The sequence below is a fragment of the Mobula birostris genome, chromosome 8 (assembly GCF_030028105.1).
Source record: "Mobula birostris isolate sMobBir1 chromosome 8, sMobBir1.hap1, whole genome shotgun sequence".
NCBI classification, from domain to species: Eukaryota; Metazoa; Chordata; class Chondrichthyes; order Myliobatiformes; family Myliobatidae; genus Mobula; species Mobula birostris.
The window spans coordinates 14,325,761-14,342,622 of NC_092377.1; the positions used below are offsets into that span (position 1 = coordinate 14,325,761).

The 16,862-nt window shown below is 50.6% G+C and overlaps 1 protein-coding gene across 5 annotated transcripts in view; it reads left to right on the forward strand.

Annotated features, from left to right (window-relative positions):
* The window catches only part of kif26ba (kinesin family member 26Ba), a 395,022-nt gene that overhangs the window by 338,941 nt on the left and 39,219 nt on the right, over positions 1 to 16,862 (forward strand). For all 5 annotated transcript variants that reach the window (XM_072264804.1, XM_072264805.1, XM_072264806.1 and 2 more), the window contains one exon: positions 9,736 to 13,012. In XM_072264804.1, coding sequence (XP_072120905.1) covers positions 9,736 to 13,012 — 3,277 coding nt within the window. The remainder of the gene's footprint in view (positions 1 to 9,735; positions 13,013 to 16,862) is intronic.

A 16,862-nucleotide genomic window follows, 5' to 3' on the forward strand; every position in this document is an offset into this window, starting at 1 on the left:
GGCATTCTATACATACATCAGGAGTAAAAGCATAAGTAGAATTAGAGTGGGACCACTCAAGGATAAAGGGGGCAACATTTGTTTGGATGTGGAGAATGTGAGTGAGGTACTTAATGAGTACCAGTATTTATTAGTGCTGAGTGCATCAATATGTTAGGGCATTTAGAGGTGAAGGAGGAGGAAGTGTTGGGTCTTCTAGTGAGTATTAAGGCGGACAAGTCCCCAGAGCCTGATGGATTTACCCCAGGTTATTGAATGAGGGAAGAGACGAGTTCGCTGGGCCCTTGACCAGAACCTTTGTGTCCTCTCTAGACACAAGCGAGGTACTGGAGAATATTAGCGAGTGGCTAATATTGTACCTCTCGTTATGGTGAGTCTCACATCAGCTTTAGGGAAATTGCTGGAGAAGATTCTTAGGGATAGATATGTGAGCATTTGGAAGCCCATGGCCTAATTAGGGAGAGCCAGCATGGCTTTGTGCGTGGCAGATCATGCCTTACCAACTTGATTGAATTTTTTGAAAAGGTGACGAGAGATTTACGAGGGTAGATTAGTATATGTTATCTATATGAATTTTAGTAAGGCCTTTGACAAAGTCCCTATGGAAGGCTAATCCAGAAGATTAAGATGCATGGGGTCCATGGTGAATTGACTGGATTCAGAACTGGCTTGCATGTAGAAGACGAGGGTAGTGGTTAAAGGGACTTACTCGAGCTGAGGTCTGTAATTAGTGGTGTTTCACTGGGACCTGTGCTGGAACTTCTGTTGCTTGTGATGTATATAAATGATCTGGATGAAAATGTAGATGGGTGGGTTAGTAAGTTTGTAAATGATACCAAAATTGTGGGGTTGTGGGTAGTGTAGAACAGTGGTCCCCAACCTCCGGGCCACGGACCAAAACCGGGCCATGAAGCATGCAGGTGTGCAGCGGTAGCCGGGACGCACCCAGCACATCTTTAAGAAAAATGACGAAATAAACAAGCTAATTAATTAGGTGCCACCCAGAGGCAGAATGAGGCCCAGATCAGAGGCGATTGCTGAAATCTGGGCCGACATTTACGTGCCGGGCGACACCTAATTAATTAGCTTGTTTATTTCGACTTTTTTCTTAAAAATGTGCTGGGTGCGTCCCAGCTACCACTGCGTGCTTCGCGGCCCGGAGGTTGGGGACCACTGGTGTAGAAGATTGGGAAAGATTACAGCACGATATAGAACAGTTGCATATATGGGCTGTGAAATGGCAGATGGATTTTAACCCAGATAAGTGTGAGGTGTTGAACCTTGATAGGGCAAAGGTAAGAGACGGTACACTGTTAACAGCAAAGTATGTTGAGTTCAAAAGTCAGGAGGTTATGTAGCAACTTTATAAAACTCTGGTTAGGCCACATCTGGAGTATCACGTATGGTTCTGGTCACCCCACTATAGGAAGGATATTGAGGCTTTGGAGAGGGTGCAGAAGAGGTTCGCCGGGATGCTGCCTGGTTTAGAGGGCATGTGCTACAACGAGAGGCTGGATAAACTTGGGTTGTTCTCTCTGGAGTGTCGGAGGCTGAGGGGAGATCTGATAGAGGTTTACAAGGTTATGAGATGCAGAGATAGAGTGGACAGAGAGTATCCATTTCCCAGGGTTGAAATGTCTAATACCAGGGAGCTTGCATTGAAGGTGTGGGGGGGGGGGGGGGGGTGAGTTTTTTACTCAGAGTCAGGGATGCCTGGAATGTGCTGCCTGGTATGGTGGTAGAGGCAAATAAACTTTAGAGGCTTTTAAGAGATGTTTGGATAGGCACAGGAAAACGGTGGGATATGGATATTGTCTAGGGAGGAAGGATTAGTGTTTGGGTGTTCTTGATTTGCTCTTTAGCTGGTTCCTGTGCTGTACTTTCCTATGTTAAACGACAGCATTGCTGACTATAATTCTATCCAGTCAGAAGCACTTGCTCTCCTGTGTTAGAGATCTGGATGGCCCAGCATCCAATGGAGAGAGGATTGCACAGTAGATGTGCTTCCAAATCTCGTTCCAGGTGTCCCCGGAGCTGGGGAGGGGGAAGGGTCAGCTGCAAATCTGCGTGGCATTAATCAGGCAGCTGGATTCACACAGGGGCGGGGGGGGCAAGGGTTCAGTGTGATTAATTGGTGCCTCGCCCTAGGGAGGGGTGGGATGCAGTTCAGACTGAAGGGCAACAGTGTAAATCCTTCTTCCTATAATTACCCTGTACCTAAAGCAGAAAGGAATCCTGCCCCAGCCGGTAAAACCAGCCAGCATGAAAGAGGCACCGTACCTGGCGATAATAGTCAGCCGTTTAGGAAGAAGACAGGGAGATTCAACCCCACCATGGAGGAATGTCCCTCCTTCTGGATTTCTCTGTTCCAGAGACTGAGGATGTATGGACATTGAGCAATGGGGGAATTGGGATAAATATGGATACGGCAGGAAAACTTCGGCCATAGTCATGTTGAAAGGAAGCTTATGGTTGTTGGGTAGAATGGCCTGGTCCTCAGTGGCTGGAGCGGGAGTCAGGTTCCATTCAGCAGGATATTTCAGACCTGCACAGGGTGACCCTGGATACAGTATGTTTGAAGATAAATCACAAAATCCTGCGCCTCTGTACGTTCATTTCTGGTGACTAGCCTTTCCCACTCCCGATTCGTTGCTGCCACTCCACCGGTCTCCCAGCTCTGGCTCACAGCCTCGTCTCTTGCACTCGAGTCCCAAGGTTGTTGGCGAAAGATTCACAAGCGCGCAGTCATGAACTGATCCTTGGTTTTGTCTGTGTGTGTGTGTGTGTGTGTATTATACAGGAACAGATGCTTGCTTGTTGTATTCGGCTTCTGAAAGTTCAGTTCCGTTGAGATGAAGCTGTGCCTCATCCTGTGATGAATCGATAAGTCCAGTTGCCCCGATGTTGCAGGACTGGGATGGAGCGGCTCAGATTTGGCTCCACTGTGAGCAAGTGGTTCGGTGGGCAATTGGAAACCCTTCAACTGCTTCCCTTCAGCCCACCCCAGACCCCACCTTTGGTGGGTGGTTTGGCCCCCCTTGTCCATGGTCTAAGATGAACTAGAGCTGACTGAACCGGGATCTACAGTTCACTAAGATTGCCAGCAGGGTGAAATGGGGAAAACCTCATGTGGAGCATTCACTAGTTGGACCGAATGGCCTCCTTCTACACAGTCAGTCAGTGGGTGCCATCCTGAATCCAGGGTTGGCGGCTATGCACCTCCATCTTCTTCGATCTTGCGACAGCACCGAGTACAGCCTCTCCTCCAGTTTGTTCTTGCTGGCAGCCTTGGCACCGCCCACCACCGCCCCCGCCGAATTCGAGCCCGAGACCGTGTCGGCCTCCAGCCGCGGCTGCTTCTTCGAGCTCGACCCTTCCTTAGGCAGAGGCCTTGGGCAGGTCCAGGCACACGGTGCAGCGCCCAAGCTCATCAACCTTCTACACAGTACTTTACAGCAAATCTGTTATGTTCTCGCCTAAGGTTATCGACATCTAGGACAATTAGCAAATCAGTTTGCAAAAGTAACTAATAGGCTTCCTTCATTTTAGCAGCTTCTAAATGCTTTTTAATGCACACGTGCAATAAATCAAAGACTTCTGAGCTGCTTTATATAGCAGACATTTATCTTCCCATGCCACACAAACCACAAGTTATTTTTAAACATAGCGATACTGCAGGTACCAGAAATCCAGAGTGACACACACAAAATGCTGGAGGTACTGAGTAGTTCTGCTGGTATTTATGGAGGGGAATAAACAGTTGACGACTCAGGACGAGACTCTTCATCAGGAACACTTCAAGTTATTTTTGTCTCCTCTAATCAGGAGTGGGTTAGATTGTACAGTTACTGAGGGAATGCGGTTCCATCTGTCACGTCACCTCGTCCATCTGCCAGTAAACCACCTCATTCGGCTCCATCGCTCTTCCTCACCCCTTTATGTTGGATACCTATCCTCTATCTTTCAGCTCAGATGAAGGGTCTACACCCAAAACGTCACAGAGTACTACAGCACAGAAACAGGCCCTTCGGCCCATCTAGTCTGTGTTAAACTGTTATTCTTTCTAGTCCCGTCGACCTGCACCTGGACCATAGGCGTCCATATCCCTCCCAACAATGTACTGTACTGTGCAAAAGTATTGGGCACATATATATAGCTAGGGTACCCAAGGCTTTTGTACAGTACCGTAGTAATTTTATGTATTGCATCACAAAAAATATAAAATTTAATGACATGTGTGAGTGATGATAAACCTGATTCTGATATGGGTCTTTGTTGTGGACTGAGAGTGGGAAAGGGGGCAGAGTGAGGAGAACTAGGGTTGGGAAAAGGTGAAGGGAGAGTGGAGAGAGTGGGAAGCACCAGAGAGGCATTCTGTTGTGATCAATAAGCCGATTGTTTAGAATCAAATGATGCTGCCTGGTGTTTCAGGGCTGGGTGTGTCTGCACCCACACCACCATCCCACCCCACCCCAGCTCTCCTCCTCTGCAGCACTCCACCCTCACTATTCCCAAAATCTTTTACTCTCGCCAGATTTACAAACTCGCTCTCCAATCCACGTTGACAAATACAGTGCCTATAAAAAGTATTCACCCCCCCCCCGCCGCCCGGGAAGTTTTCATGTTTTACTGTTTTACAATATTGAATCACAGTGGATTTAATTTGGCTTTTCTTGACACTGATCAACAGAAAAAGACTCCTTTGTGTCAAAGTGAAAACAGATCTCTACAAAGTGATCTAAATTAATTACAAATATAAAACACAAAAGAATTGATTGTATAAGTATTCATCCCCTTTAATATAACCCACCAAATCATCACTGACGCAGCCAATTGGTTTTAGAAGTCATAAAACTATTTAAATGGAGATCACCTGTGTGCAGTGAAGGTGTTTCAATTGATTGTCGTAAAAATACACCTGTATCTGGAAGGTCCTACTGTTGGTGAGTCAGTATCCTGGCAAAAACTACATCATGAAAACAAAAGAACACTCCAAGCAACACTGTGAAAAGGTTATTGAAAAGCACAAGTCAGAAGATGGATACTAGAAAATTTCCAAGTCACTGAATACCCCTTTGAGTACAGTTAAGTCAATCATCAAGAAATGGAAAGAATATGGCACAGCTGTAAATCTGCCTAGAGCAGGCCGTCCTCAAAAACTGAGTGACCGTGCAAGAAGGGGACAAGTGAGGGAGGCCACCAAGAGACCTATGACAACTCTGGAGGAGTTACAAGCTTCAATGGCTGAGATGGGAGAGACTGCGCATACAACAGCTGTTGCCCAAGTGTATCACCAGTTGCAGCTTTATGGGAGAGTGGCAAAGAGAAAGACACTGTTGAAAAAACTCACATGAAATCTCAACTGGAGTTTGCCAGAAGGCGTCTGGGAGACTCTGAAGTCAGCTGGAAGAAGGTTCTATGGTCTGTTGAAACCAAGATTGAGCTTTTTGGCCATCAGACTAAATGTTATGCACTGCACATCATCAAAAACACACTATCTCTGCCATGAAGCATGGTGGTGGCTGCATCATGCTGTGGGGATGCTTCACTGCAGCAGGCCCTGGAAGGCTTGTGAAGATAGAGGGTAAAATGAATGCAGCAAAATACAGGGAAATTCTGGAGGAAAACCTGATGTAGACAGCAAGAAAACTGCGACTTGGGAGAAGATTTGTTTTCCAGCTCGACAATGACCCCAAGCGTAAAGCCAAAGCTACACAGAAATGGTTTAAAAACAACAAAGTTAATGTCTTGGACTGGCCAAGCCAGAGTCCAGACCGCAATCCAATTGAGAATTTGTGGCTGGACTTGAAAAGGGCTGTTCACTCACGATCTCCATGTAATCTGACAGAGCTTGAGCAGTTTTGTAAAGAATGGGGACAAACTGCAGTGTCCAGATGAGACCTATCCACACAGACTCAAGGCTGTAATTGCTGCCAAAGGAGCATCTACTAAACACTGACTTGAAGGAGATGAATACTTGTGCAATTAATTATTTTGTGTTTTATATTTGTAATTAATTTAGATCACATTGTAGAGATCTGTTTTCATTTTGACATGAAAGAATCTTTTTCTGTTGATCAGTGTCAAAAAAGCCAAATTAAATCCATTGTTGTGGAACAATTGTTGTAAAACAATAAAACAGGAACATTTTCAAGGGGGGGGTGAATACTTTATATAGGCGCAGTACAGTACTATGCAAAAGTCTTATCAATCCTAGCTCTATATATATATCTAAGACTTCTACATAGCTCTGTACTTATCCAAATTTATAAGATAAAGATGAGCTTTATTTACCGTACATACATTAAAACATACAGTGAAATGTGTTGTTTGCATCAAATCAAGTAGGTGAGGATTGTCAACACAGTATGGCCTCGACTCACTAACCATAGTGGCGCTGTTAAGCTATTGCGCTACTGTCTCTCTTAAATATTGCTCTCGAACCCTCATGCACCACTCCCGCTGGATGCTGCCTGATCCGCTGAGTCCCTCCAGCAGGTCGTTTCTGCTCCTGAGTACAGAGGCAGCAGGTTTGCTGTCCGGGGATGACTGGGTAAACTAGGCCTGAGTTCCCTAGGGTTTAGTGGAAGGGCAGGGTGGAAGGTGCCATTACAAAGTTTCTGCATTACGACCTGGGCATGCTATGGCGGCACGGTTGTGTTGTGGTTAGCGCAGCATACTGCCGACGTGGGTTCAATTCCCATCACTGTCTGTAAGGAGTTTGTATGTTCTCCCCGTGACCGTGTGGATTTCCTCCCAGTGCTCTGGTTTCCTCCCGGCTGGTAGGAAAAATCATTGTAAATTGTCCCGTGATTAGGCTAGGATTAAATTGAGGGATTTCTGGGTGGTGTGGCTTGAAAGGCCAGAAGGGCCTATCCCCTACTGTATCTGGATAGATAAATAAATAAACTCCCTGAACTGTACTGATTGTTAACACAGACAATGCATTTAACTGTACCTTTCAATGGAGACGCGACAAATTAATCTGACTCAGAATACAAGGCGGTACAGACTGGATGCGGGAAAGATGTCTGGACCGGGGATCGCAGTATCAGGATAAGATGTAGTACGTTTAGAGTTAGAATGAGTAGGAATTTCTTCAGTGAAGAAAGCCGGTCACAGGGTTCATTTGATACCCGATAGATTTCCGAGCAGGAAAGGAAGCGAGGGCTGTGGGGACGGTGGAGGAAAATGGTGCTGAGGTAAAAGGACATCAAGCATCATGACATGTGTCAATCATCACACAGGACACGAGCAGCCCACACGATATGGATCCCATCCAAAACCACAGCCATTCACTCACTCACCCCACTGGAATACAGTACTGTAGTAATTTTATGTATTGGCCTATAATGCTGCCACAAACAAAACTTCCTGACATATGTGAGTGATGATAAACCTGATTCTGATATGGGTCTCTATTGTGGACTGAGAGTGGGAAGGGGGCAGGGAGAGGAGAATCATGGTTGGGAAAAGGGAAAGGAGTGGGAAGAACCAGAGAGACATTCTGTAATGATCAATAAACCAATTGTTTGGAATCATATGACCTTACCTGGCGTCTCAGGGCTGGGTGTGTCTGCACCCTCATCACCCCCACCCCCCCCACCACCAAAGGCACACTGCTGCCTCTTGTCCCACACCCCTCCCGTGGCACTCCACCCTCGCCATTCCCAACATCTTTCGTTCCCACCAGATTTACAGACTTGCTCCATGCTCCATGTTGACAAATAGGGTACTGTGCAGAAGTCTTAGGAGCCCTGGCTATTTATCTGTGCGGAACACTTTAGCACAGTTGCTGTACCGATTAGCAGCAGTACCATTTATGATTATGATTATGAGGACACGTAGTCCCCTTTTATTGTCATTTAGTAATGCATGCATTAAGAAATGATACACTGTTTTCCAGAATGATATCACGAAAACACATGACAAACCGACATAAAAACTGACAAAAATCCCATAATCATAACATATAGTTACAACAGTGCAAAGCAATACCATAACTTGATAAGAACAGACTATGGCGCAGTAGAAGTCTCAAAGTCTCTCGAATGTCCCATCATCTCACGCAGACAGTAAACCTCCAGCGCCACCAACTTGCCGATGCAGCATCCTGGAAGCATCCGACCACAGTCCGACTCCCGAGTCCATCCGAAAACTCCGAGCCTCCGACCAGCTCTCCGACACCGATGCACCGAGCACCATCTCTGCCGAGCGTTTTGACCCCAGCCCCGGCAACAGGCGATATGCAAAGCCGAGGATTTGGGGACTTCGTCTCCGGAGATTCTGGATCGCACAGTAGCAGCTACAGCGAAGCAGGCATTTCAGAAGTTACTCCAGATGTTCCTCTGCGCTTCTCATGGCTGTCTCCATCAAATCTGGATTGTGCATGGCCCCTAGTTACATATAATCGATATTCATTCGGAACAGCAGCACGCGCTGCGTCGCGCCGCCATCTTCTCCTCCCTCCATCTGCGGGATGCGCTGCAGCAATGCACAGATTCAGTTCAGCGCAGAGCCGCAAGCCCCTCGCCTCCAGCTCCGACACCCTGACCTTTTCAATCTGACCTGATGCTTAAAATTGTCCAAACATCAGATCAATCCTTGCTCCATTTCGGCTTAAATCAATTAAACTCTCTCTTGTGCTTCCAGGGGAAATGAAGTGCTGGCTCAGCCTGCAAATCTCACGTCCCTTGAATAAATAACAAACAGAAGATCTTGATGTATTGTGGGACAGGCTTGGAGAGCCAAATGGTCATCTCCTGCTCTTACTTGCTAAATCCTGAGGCAGGAGTTCCCGACTTTTTTTATGCCATGGACCCTTCCCAATAGCGGAGTTTGTCCATGGATCCCGGGCTGGGAGCCCCTGCTCTCAAGAGACTTACGTTGAAAGATGAGTTTATGCATAGATACAGTAAAAAAACCTGCCTGCAGCAGAATCACAGACACAGAGCATCATACGTACAGCATTCCCAGGAAAAACATAAACGCGTCATTCATGATATTTGCAAGAAAAGCACAATTACAAGAACATAATTAGAAACAGAATCAGAGTCAGATTTAACATCACTGGCATATGTTGTGAAATTTGTTGTTATGTGGCAGCAGTACATTGCAAAACATAATAGTAAAATTGTAAATTACAGTAAAAAAGTGAAATAAGTAGTGCAAAATGAGAACAAAGTAGTCTGTTTTAGTGGAAAGTGGTCATAGTCTTCACTTCTTTTGTTTTAATGGGTTCTTCTGGGCCTCTTTATTGCGTGGCTCCCTGTAAGGAGACAAATCTCAAGATTGTACGAAGCGTACTTTCTTTGATAATAAATGTACTTCGAACTGTAGTGATTAGGCTTGTGCAGGTTGGTTCAAGAACAAGATGGCTGAGGGAAGTAGACGTTCTTTAACCTGTGGTGTCGGAGTTCAGGCTTCTGGTCTCCTTGCACAGTGGTAGCTGTGAGAAGAAGGCATTGCTTGGACGGTACGGTAGGTATCTTTGTTGCTTTCCTGTGGCAGTGCCTCCTGTAGGGAACACCAGTGGCAGGGAGGGATGTATTAGGCTGGTATCTCTGCAGCTCAAATTGCCACATTAGCCATGATGGAGACTTTCAACGGCACATGTAGAAGTTTGTTTGAGTATTCAGTGCCAAGTCAAAGCTCCTTAACCTCTGAAAGAAGTGGGTGGAGGGTTGCCTAGTGCTTTTAGGCAGTGATGTTGACTGGCATTCTCTCCTCTTCCAGTACACCTCCAGCTCATCCGGAGGCGAGAGCTCCTGCGAAGAGGGACGAATGCGGCGGCCAACGCAGCTGCGGCCTTTCCACCCGCGGGCTGGGGCTGACCCGGACCTGCCCATGCTGAACTTGGCGGGAGAGCCCGATTACTCCTCCAGCAGCGAGCAGTCGTGCGACACCGTGATCTACGTGGGCCCTAACGGCGCTGCGCTCTCCGACAAAGAGCTGACGGACAACGAGGGCCCGCCCGAGTTCGTCCCCATCATCCCCTCGCTGCAGAGGGCCCGAAAGGAGGCAGGGCCGGAGGGAGGGGCAGAGGGGGACTGCCTGAAGTGTAACACATTCGCTGAGCTGCAGGAACGACTGGAGTGCATTGACGGCAGTGAGGAGCCCACCAAGTTCCCGTTCGAGGAGGGGCCCGGCTCACAGAACCCTGCCGGCCATGGGGAGGCCGAGGCTCCTCAGCGACTCGCTAGAGAGGTCTCCGAGGAGCCCGTCCAGACCAGGCCCCAGGCTGGCTCAGCTCTGGCTGGTGGCCCCTCAGCTCCCCCGTCCCCCGGGTCCCAGTCTGGCGCGTCCAGGGGTCAGGGGGCCAGGGAGGGCAGCGATCCTAAGCCCAGGCCAGCCGGCTCCCCCAGACTGGGGGTGGCCAGCCTGTCCAAAACGGCAGACTACAAGCCCCAGCCCTCGCCCTCCCAGCGCTGCAAGGTCTACACCCAGAAGGGCTCCCTGCCCAGTCCTGCCCCGCCCCCTCCACCTCCCCCACCGCCTCCTCCCCAGCCCGAGGCCCGGGCGTCCCCGGTCGGGATGAGCCCACAGGCGGCAAAGAGGCCGGCAGCAGAGCCGGAGGTGGCAGTTCAGCAGAGGCCACTGGAGCTGAATGGGGAGGATGAGCTGGTCTTCACCCTGGTGGAGGGGCTGGTAGCCAGCAGTGCCCTGGGCGGGGGACGGCCCACCAGCATCGCCAGCCTGGACAGCGACTGCTCTGTGCGGGCCCTGCCTTCGGGATCCAGGCCCGTCAGCATCATCAGCAGCCTCCACGAGGAGCTGGAGGGCAGCCTGCCCACTTCCCTCTCACAGCTGAGCCTGGCCCAGTTCCTGCCCTTCGATGAGCCAAGCCCAGAGGGGGAGGAGGGGGGCACGGTGCCCGGCAGCCGCCGTTCCTCAATCAGCTCCTGGCTGAGCGAGATGAGCACAGGCAGTGACGGGGAGCAGTCGTGCCACAGCTTTGTGGCGCAGGGCGGCGAGGGTCAGGCACAGCCCCGGCTCCCTGCTCTTGAGACAGGTGATGTCAGCGGCCCCCAGGATGAGGGGCCGGCCCACGCGCAGAGCGGGAAGTTCTCCATCATGGACCGGTTCCTGCGCCTGCGGGAGAAGGGGTCCGAGGCCGGAGGCAGCCACCAGGTGGCGGCTGGATCCCGCGGTGTGACAGGCTCTCCGGGGAGGGCCACCGGGTGTAGCTCCAGCCCGCTGGGCCTGGCTGCGCACCAGGGATGCTCCCCGCCCCAGACTGAAGTCCCAGTGTACCCCAGCATCAGTCCGAAGCCCAGTGACTCGAATGAGGAGGGTGGGAGCTCCCAGGAGCCATCGCCTGCACCCAGCCGGGCCTCTGGTGGAGAGCCAGAGGGCGACCAGGCCTCCAGTGGGGCGAGATTCGAGGACCCTTGGCTGAAGCGGGAGGTAGAGGAGGAGCAGGAGGATGAGGAGGAAGAAGGAGTGTCTGGGCTGGAGGGGAGCCACAGCTCAGAGACGAATCAGGATAAAGTCCAGGGCTGGGTGGGGAGTGGGGATTGGTCTGGCGGGAGGGTGGCAGATGGCTGCGAGATGGCACTCAGTCCCTCCCCCAGCCAGGCCTCCGTCCTCTCAGCAGAGGGTGGAAGCGGCGGGAGCCAGGCCCCAACTCCACCTGGTCTCCGTAACGACATTGAGGCCCCAGCCCCCTCTGGTCACCGCGATGACATCGAGGCCTCAGCCCAGTCCTGTCGCCATGATAATGCTGAGGCCGCGGCCCAGCCTAGTCACCATGATGACGCTGAGCTCTTGTCCCAGACCTGTTGCCGCGACGACACTGAGGCCCCGGCCTGGTCCAGTTGCCGCGATGATGCTGAGGCCCCAGCCCCGAGGACCCCCTGCCTGGGCACAGAGAGCAGCGCCTCCCCCTCACAGGCCACCACCCCTTGCAGTCCCAGGACCACCCTAGAATGCAGACTGGGCTCCCCCAAGCACGGGATGCTGCCCAAACCCAAGGGCATGCCACCTCTGCCCCCGGTTCGCAAGTCCAGCCTGGACCAGAGGAACAGGGCCAGCCCTCAGCACTTGCCCTCCGCCCCACCACAGACCGGCATCCTTGACGACTGGAACCCTAAGGCCAAGAACCCTGCCGCAGATGCCGGTGGAAAGGGAAGCAGCGGCAAGGGTGAGCTGGCCAGTTCCCGGACCAGCTCCCTGAACCGCAGGGGCACTGGTCACTACGACTGCCTGTCTCTGGAGCGGCTGGGTAGTCTGAGCCCTGGAGGCCCCAAGCTGGGCGCCGGACGGGACAGCACCATGCCCAGGACCGGCAGGAGCTTGAACCGGGCTGGCCCTGGCCCCTCCTCGCCCACCCACACAGGCCCGGCCTCTTCGCCGAAGCCTGGACCCTCCAAGATGTCGGCTGTCAGCAGGCTGCTGCTGGCCGGCCCCAAGTGCCGCAGCCTCTCGGCTTCCAGCACCAAGACCCTCAGTTTCTCCACCAAGTCGCTGCCGCAGTCGGTGGGCCGCAGCCCCAGCATGCCCTCCCACTCCAGGAACATGTCCTGGTCCACACAGTCGCTCAGCAGCAAGCAGAGCCGAGGTGCCTCCGGCCTGGTGGCCAAGCTACCGCTGCGTGCTGTCAACGGCCGCATCTCTGAGCTTCTGCAGGGGGGCAGCAGCCTGTGGGCCCAGCAGACGCCCGGAGGAGGTGGAGGCGAGCCTGAGGGCCAGTCCCCAGACAAGGCCGCGCCACCCCCTCCCCAGGCCCTGCCCTCACCCTACAGCAAAGTCACGCCCCCTCGCAGGCCCCACCGTTGCAGTAGCGGGCACGCCAGCGACAACAGCAGCGTCCTGAGTGGCGAGCTGCCTCCGGCCATGGGCAAGACGGCCCTCTTCTACCACAGCGGGGGTAGCAGTGGCTACGAGAGCATGATGAGGGACAGTGAGGCCACGGGCAGCGCCTCCTCCGCTCAGGATTCCACCAGTGAAAACGGCAACTCCGTCCCCGGGCGCTGCAGGAGCCTGAAGGCCCCAAAGAAACGGACGACTGCAGGTAGGCTGGTCCGTGCGCATTTTCACAGCTCCGTGGGCTGGGTTTGGCCTGCAGAGGCCTTTGGCTTACACATCTATTGGCAGCAGGGAATCAGGCCTTCTGGTTCAGCGCATCTTGGCCGAGCAAGATACCTGTCTTGCTGGAGGAGTTCTGCGGGTAGAGCAGCATCTGTGAGAGGAAAGAAGTTGCCAATATTTTGAGACAAAACCCTGCATCAAGACTCAAAACGCCAATAAATCCATTCTTCCTTCAGACGCTGTCTGACCTGTCAGTTCCTCCAGGAGATTGTTCCCAGCATCTGCAGTCTGTTGTGTGCACACGTCCAAGCTGGAGTCCCATTTCGCCGTGGTTAGCTCACATCCTTCCAAACCTTTCCTATACATATACTTGTCCAATTGTCCACTAAATCTTGTAATTGTAACCACCAGCATCAGTTCCTCTGGCAGCTCATTCCATGTCCCCAGCACCCTCTGTGTGAAAAACGTGCCACCTCACACTGTAAACCTATGTCTCTGAGTTTTAGACTTTCCAATCCTGGGGAAAAGACTGAAACTGTTCACCTTGTTTGCCTCCCAAAGCTCCAAAGTCACCCCTCCACCAACTACAGTATGTTCCAGGGAAGTAAGACCAAGCCTGTAGCTCTATCCCTCCAGTCCCTATAGTATTCCCATTAATCTTTTCTACCCCATTCTAGCTAATGATATCATCTTTACACCACTGTGTATAGAACATACAATACTGTGCAAAAGTCTTAACCACTCTAGATATTCAGTCATCGTCGTGGCTGTCCCTCGAGGTCGAGTATGATGGTCTTCGTTCTGTTGATCTACTTATGGGCTCTCAATTGGCTTATGAGTCCAATCTTGGCTTTGAAAGTTCTTCCACATTCAGGACAGGTAGTTCCAGATGGCAGATCGGGCTTTGGTTGTTGCTGCCTCTCTTTCCATTTTCTTCCCTTTTCTTCTAATTCTGCACATCTGTTGGCTTCAAAACCAACCTTTTAACCTACTCTAAAATCAATTTGACCTTTCCCTCCTACATAACCCTCCAGTTCTCCTTCATTCATGTGCCTATCTAAGAGTTTCTTAAATGCCCCTAATGTGTCTGTTTCTACCACCACCGCTGGCAGGGTGTTCCACGCACCCATCGCCCTCTGTGTAAAAAAACTTACTTCTGATATCCCCCCCAGACCAGGTGACCAGAAATGCACACAATACTCCAAGTGTGGTCTCTCCAACCTCCTGCACAGCTCTGTGCATACTGGTTTGTCTGAGGTGTTGCTCCCTCTCTCCCTTGACACTGCGGATGGCAGAGAAGTGTAGCTGGTAGAGCTGCCTCACAGCCTCAGAGATCCAGGTTCAATCCCAGCCTCCGGTCCTCTCTGTGTGGAGTTAATGCTACCCCTGTGACCCGGAGTGCTCCAGTTCCTTCCCACCTCCCAAAATCCACACATCTGGTTGGTTTCTTGGCCACTGTGATTTGTCATTGGTAGTTAGGTGAGTGATCAAATCTGTGGGGCAATTGATAGTCTGTGAGACCATAAGACATAGGAGCAGAATTAGACCGTTCGACCCATCATGTCTGCTCATTCCATTTCATCAAGGCTGCTCCATTTTCCCTCTCAACCCCATTCTTCTGCCTTCTCCCTATTACCTTTCACACCCTGACTAATCAGGAACCTATCAACGTTCATTTTAAATACACCCAATCACTTGGCCTCCAAAGCTGCCTGTGGCAACGAGTTCCACAGATTTACCACCCTTGGGCTAAAGAAATTCCTCCTCATCTCCATTCTAAATGGACACACCCCTAATCTGGGGCTGTGCCTTCCGATCGTGGACTTCCCCCACAATAGGAAGTATCCTCTCCACATCCACTCTATCTTGGCCATTCAATATTTCAATGAGATTCCCCACTCATTCTTCTAGATTTCAGTGAGTAAAGGTCAAGAGCCATCAAATGCTCCTCATATGTTCCAGCTTTTCTTGTGAACCTCCTCAGAACCATTTCCAATGTCAGCACATCCTTTCTTAAATAAGGGGCCCAAAACTGCTCTCAATACCCCAAGTGAGGCCTCACAAATGCCTTATAAAACCTCAGCCTTACATCCTTCCTTATAAATTCTAGTCCTTTCAAAGTGAATGCTAACATTGAATTTCAAGAGGATTGGAATACAAGAGCAGGGATGTGATGCTGAGGCTTTATAAGGTACTGGTGAGGTCTCACCTTGAGTATTGGAACAGTTTTGGGCTCCTCATCAAAGCAGAGATGGAGAGGGTTCAGAGGAGGTTCACAGGGATGACTCTGGGAATGAATGGGTTATCATACGAGGAAGGTTTGATGGCTCTGGGTCTGTACTCGCCGGAATTTAGAAGGGTGAGGGGGAATCTCATTGAAACCTTTCAAATGTTGAAAGGCCTAGACAAAGCAGATGTAGGAAGGATGTTTCCCATGGTTGGGGAGTCTAGAACAAGAGGGCACAGCCTCAAAGTAGAGGGGTGTCCATTTAAAACAGATGTTTGGAGAAATTTCTTTAGCTAGAGGATGTTAAATTTGTGTGGAATTTATTACCACAGGCAGGCTGTGGAGGCTAGGTCATTGGGTGTATTTAAGGCAGAACTTCATAGGCTCTTGATTGGACATGGCAACAAAGGTTATGGGGAGAAGGCTCAGGAATGGGGCTGAGGAGGGGAGAAAAAAGGATCAGTCATGATTGAATGGCAGAGCAGACTCGTTGGGCTAAATCAGGGGTCCCCAACCTTTTTTGCACCGCGGACCGGTTTAATATTGACAATATTCTTGTGGACTGGCCGACTGGGGGGGGTGGGGGTGGTGTTCATGTAGGGTTAAACACACCTCAACATGTCTTTTACAGTTAGGGTTGCCAACTTTCTCACTCCCAAATAAGGGACAAAAGTAGCAGTCAAATCCTGACGAAGGGTCCTGGCCCAAAATGTCGACTGTACCTCTTCCTATAGGTGATGCCTGGCCTGCTGTATTCACCAGAATTTTTTGTGTGTGTTGACGGGACACTTGTGCTTACCCCGAGAAAGACTACCTTTACCATGAAGCCTTGCGCGGGCACCTGTGTGCGCATGCGTGGCGTGCGCATATGTGACGTGCGCATGCGCGTATGTGCCGATTTCCCCCCCCCCCACACATCGGTTTTGGCCTAATCTTCCCAACTACACTGTACATACATTATTTCTACTTCAAAAAGGCTGTGTATTTATCATATCATTCCTGCTTTTAGAAAACATAGAAAATAGGTGCAGGAGTAGGCCATTCAGCCCTTCGAGCCTGCACCGCCATTTATTATGATCATGGCTGATCATCCAACTCAGAACCCTGCACCAGCCTTCCCTCCATACCCTCTGATCCCCCTAGCCACAAGGGCCATATCTAATTCCCTCTTAAATATAGCCAATGAACTGGCCTCAACTGTTTCCTGTGGCAGAGAATTCCACAGATTCACCACTCTCTGTGTGAAGAAGTTTTTCCTAATCTCAGTCCTAAAAGGCTTCGCCTTTATCCTCAAACCGTGACCCCTCCTTCTGGACTTCCCCAACATCGGGAACAATCTTCCTGCATCTAGCCTGTCCAATCCCTTTAGGATTTTATATGTTTCAATCAGATCCCCCCTCAATCTTCTAAATTCCAACGAGTACAAGCCCAGTTCATCCAGTCTTTCTTCATATGAAAGTCCTGCCATCCCAGGAATCAATCTGGTGAACCTTCTCTGTACTCCCTCAGATGTCTTTCCTCAGATTAGGGGACCAAAACTGCACACAATACTCCAGGTGTGGTCTCACCAAGGCCTTGTACAACTGCAGTAGTACCTCCCTGCTCC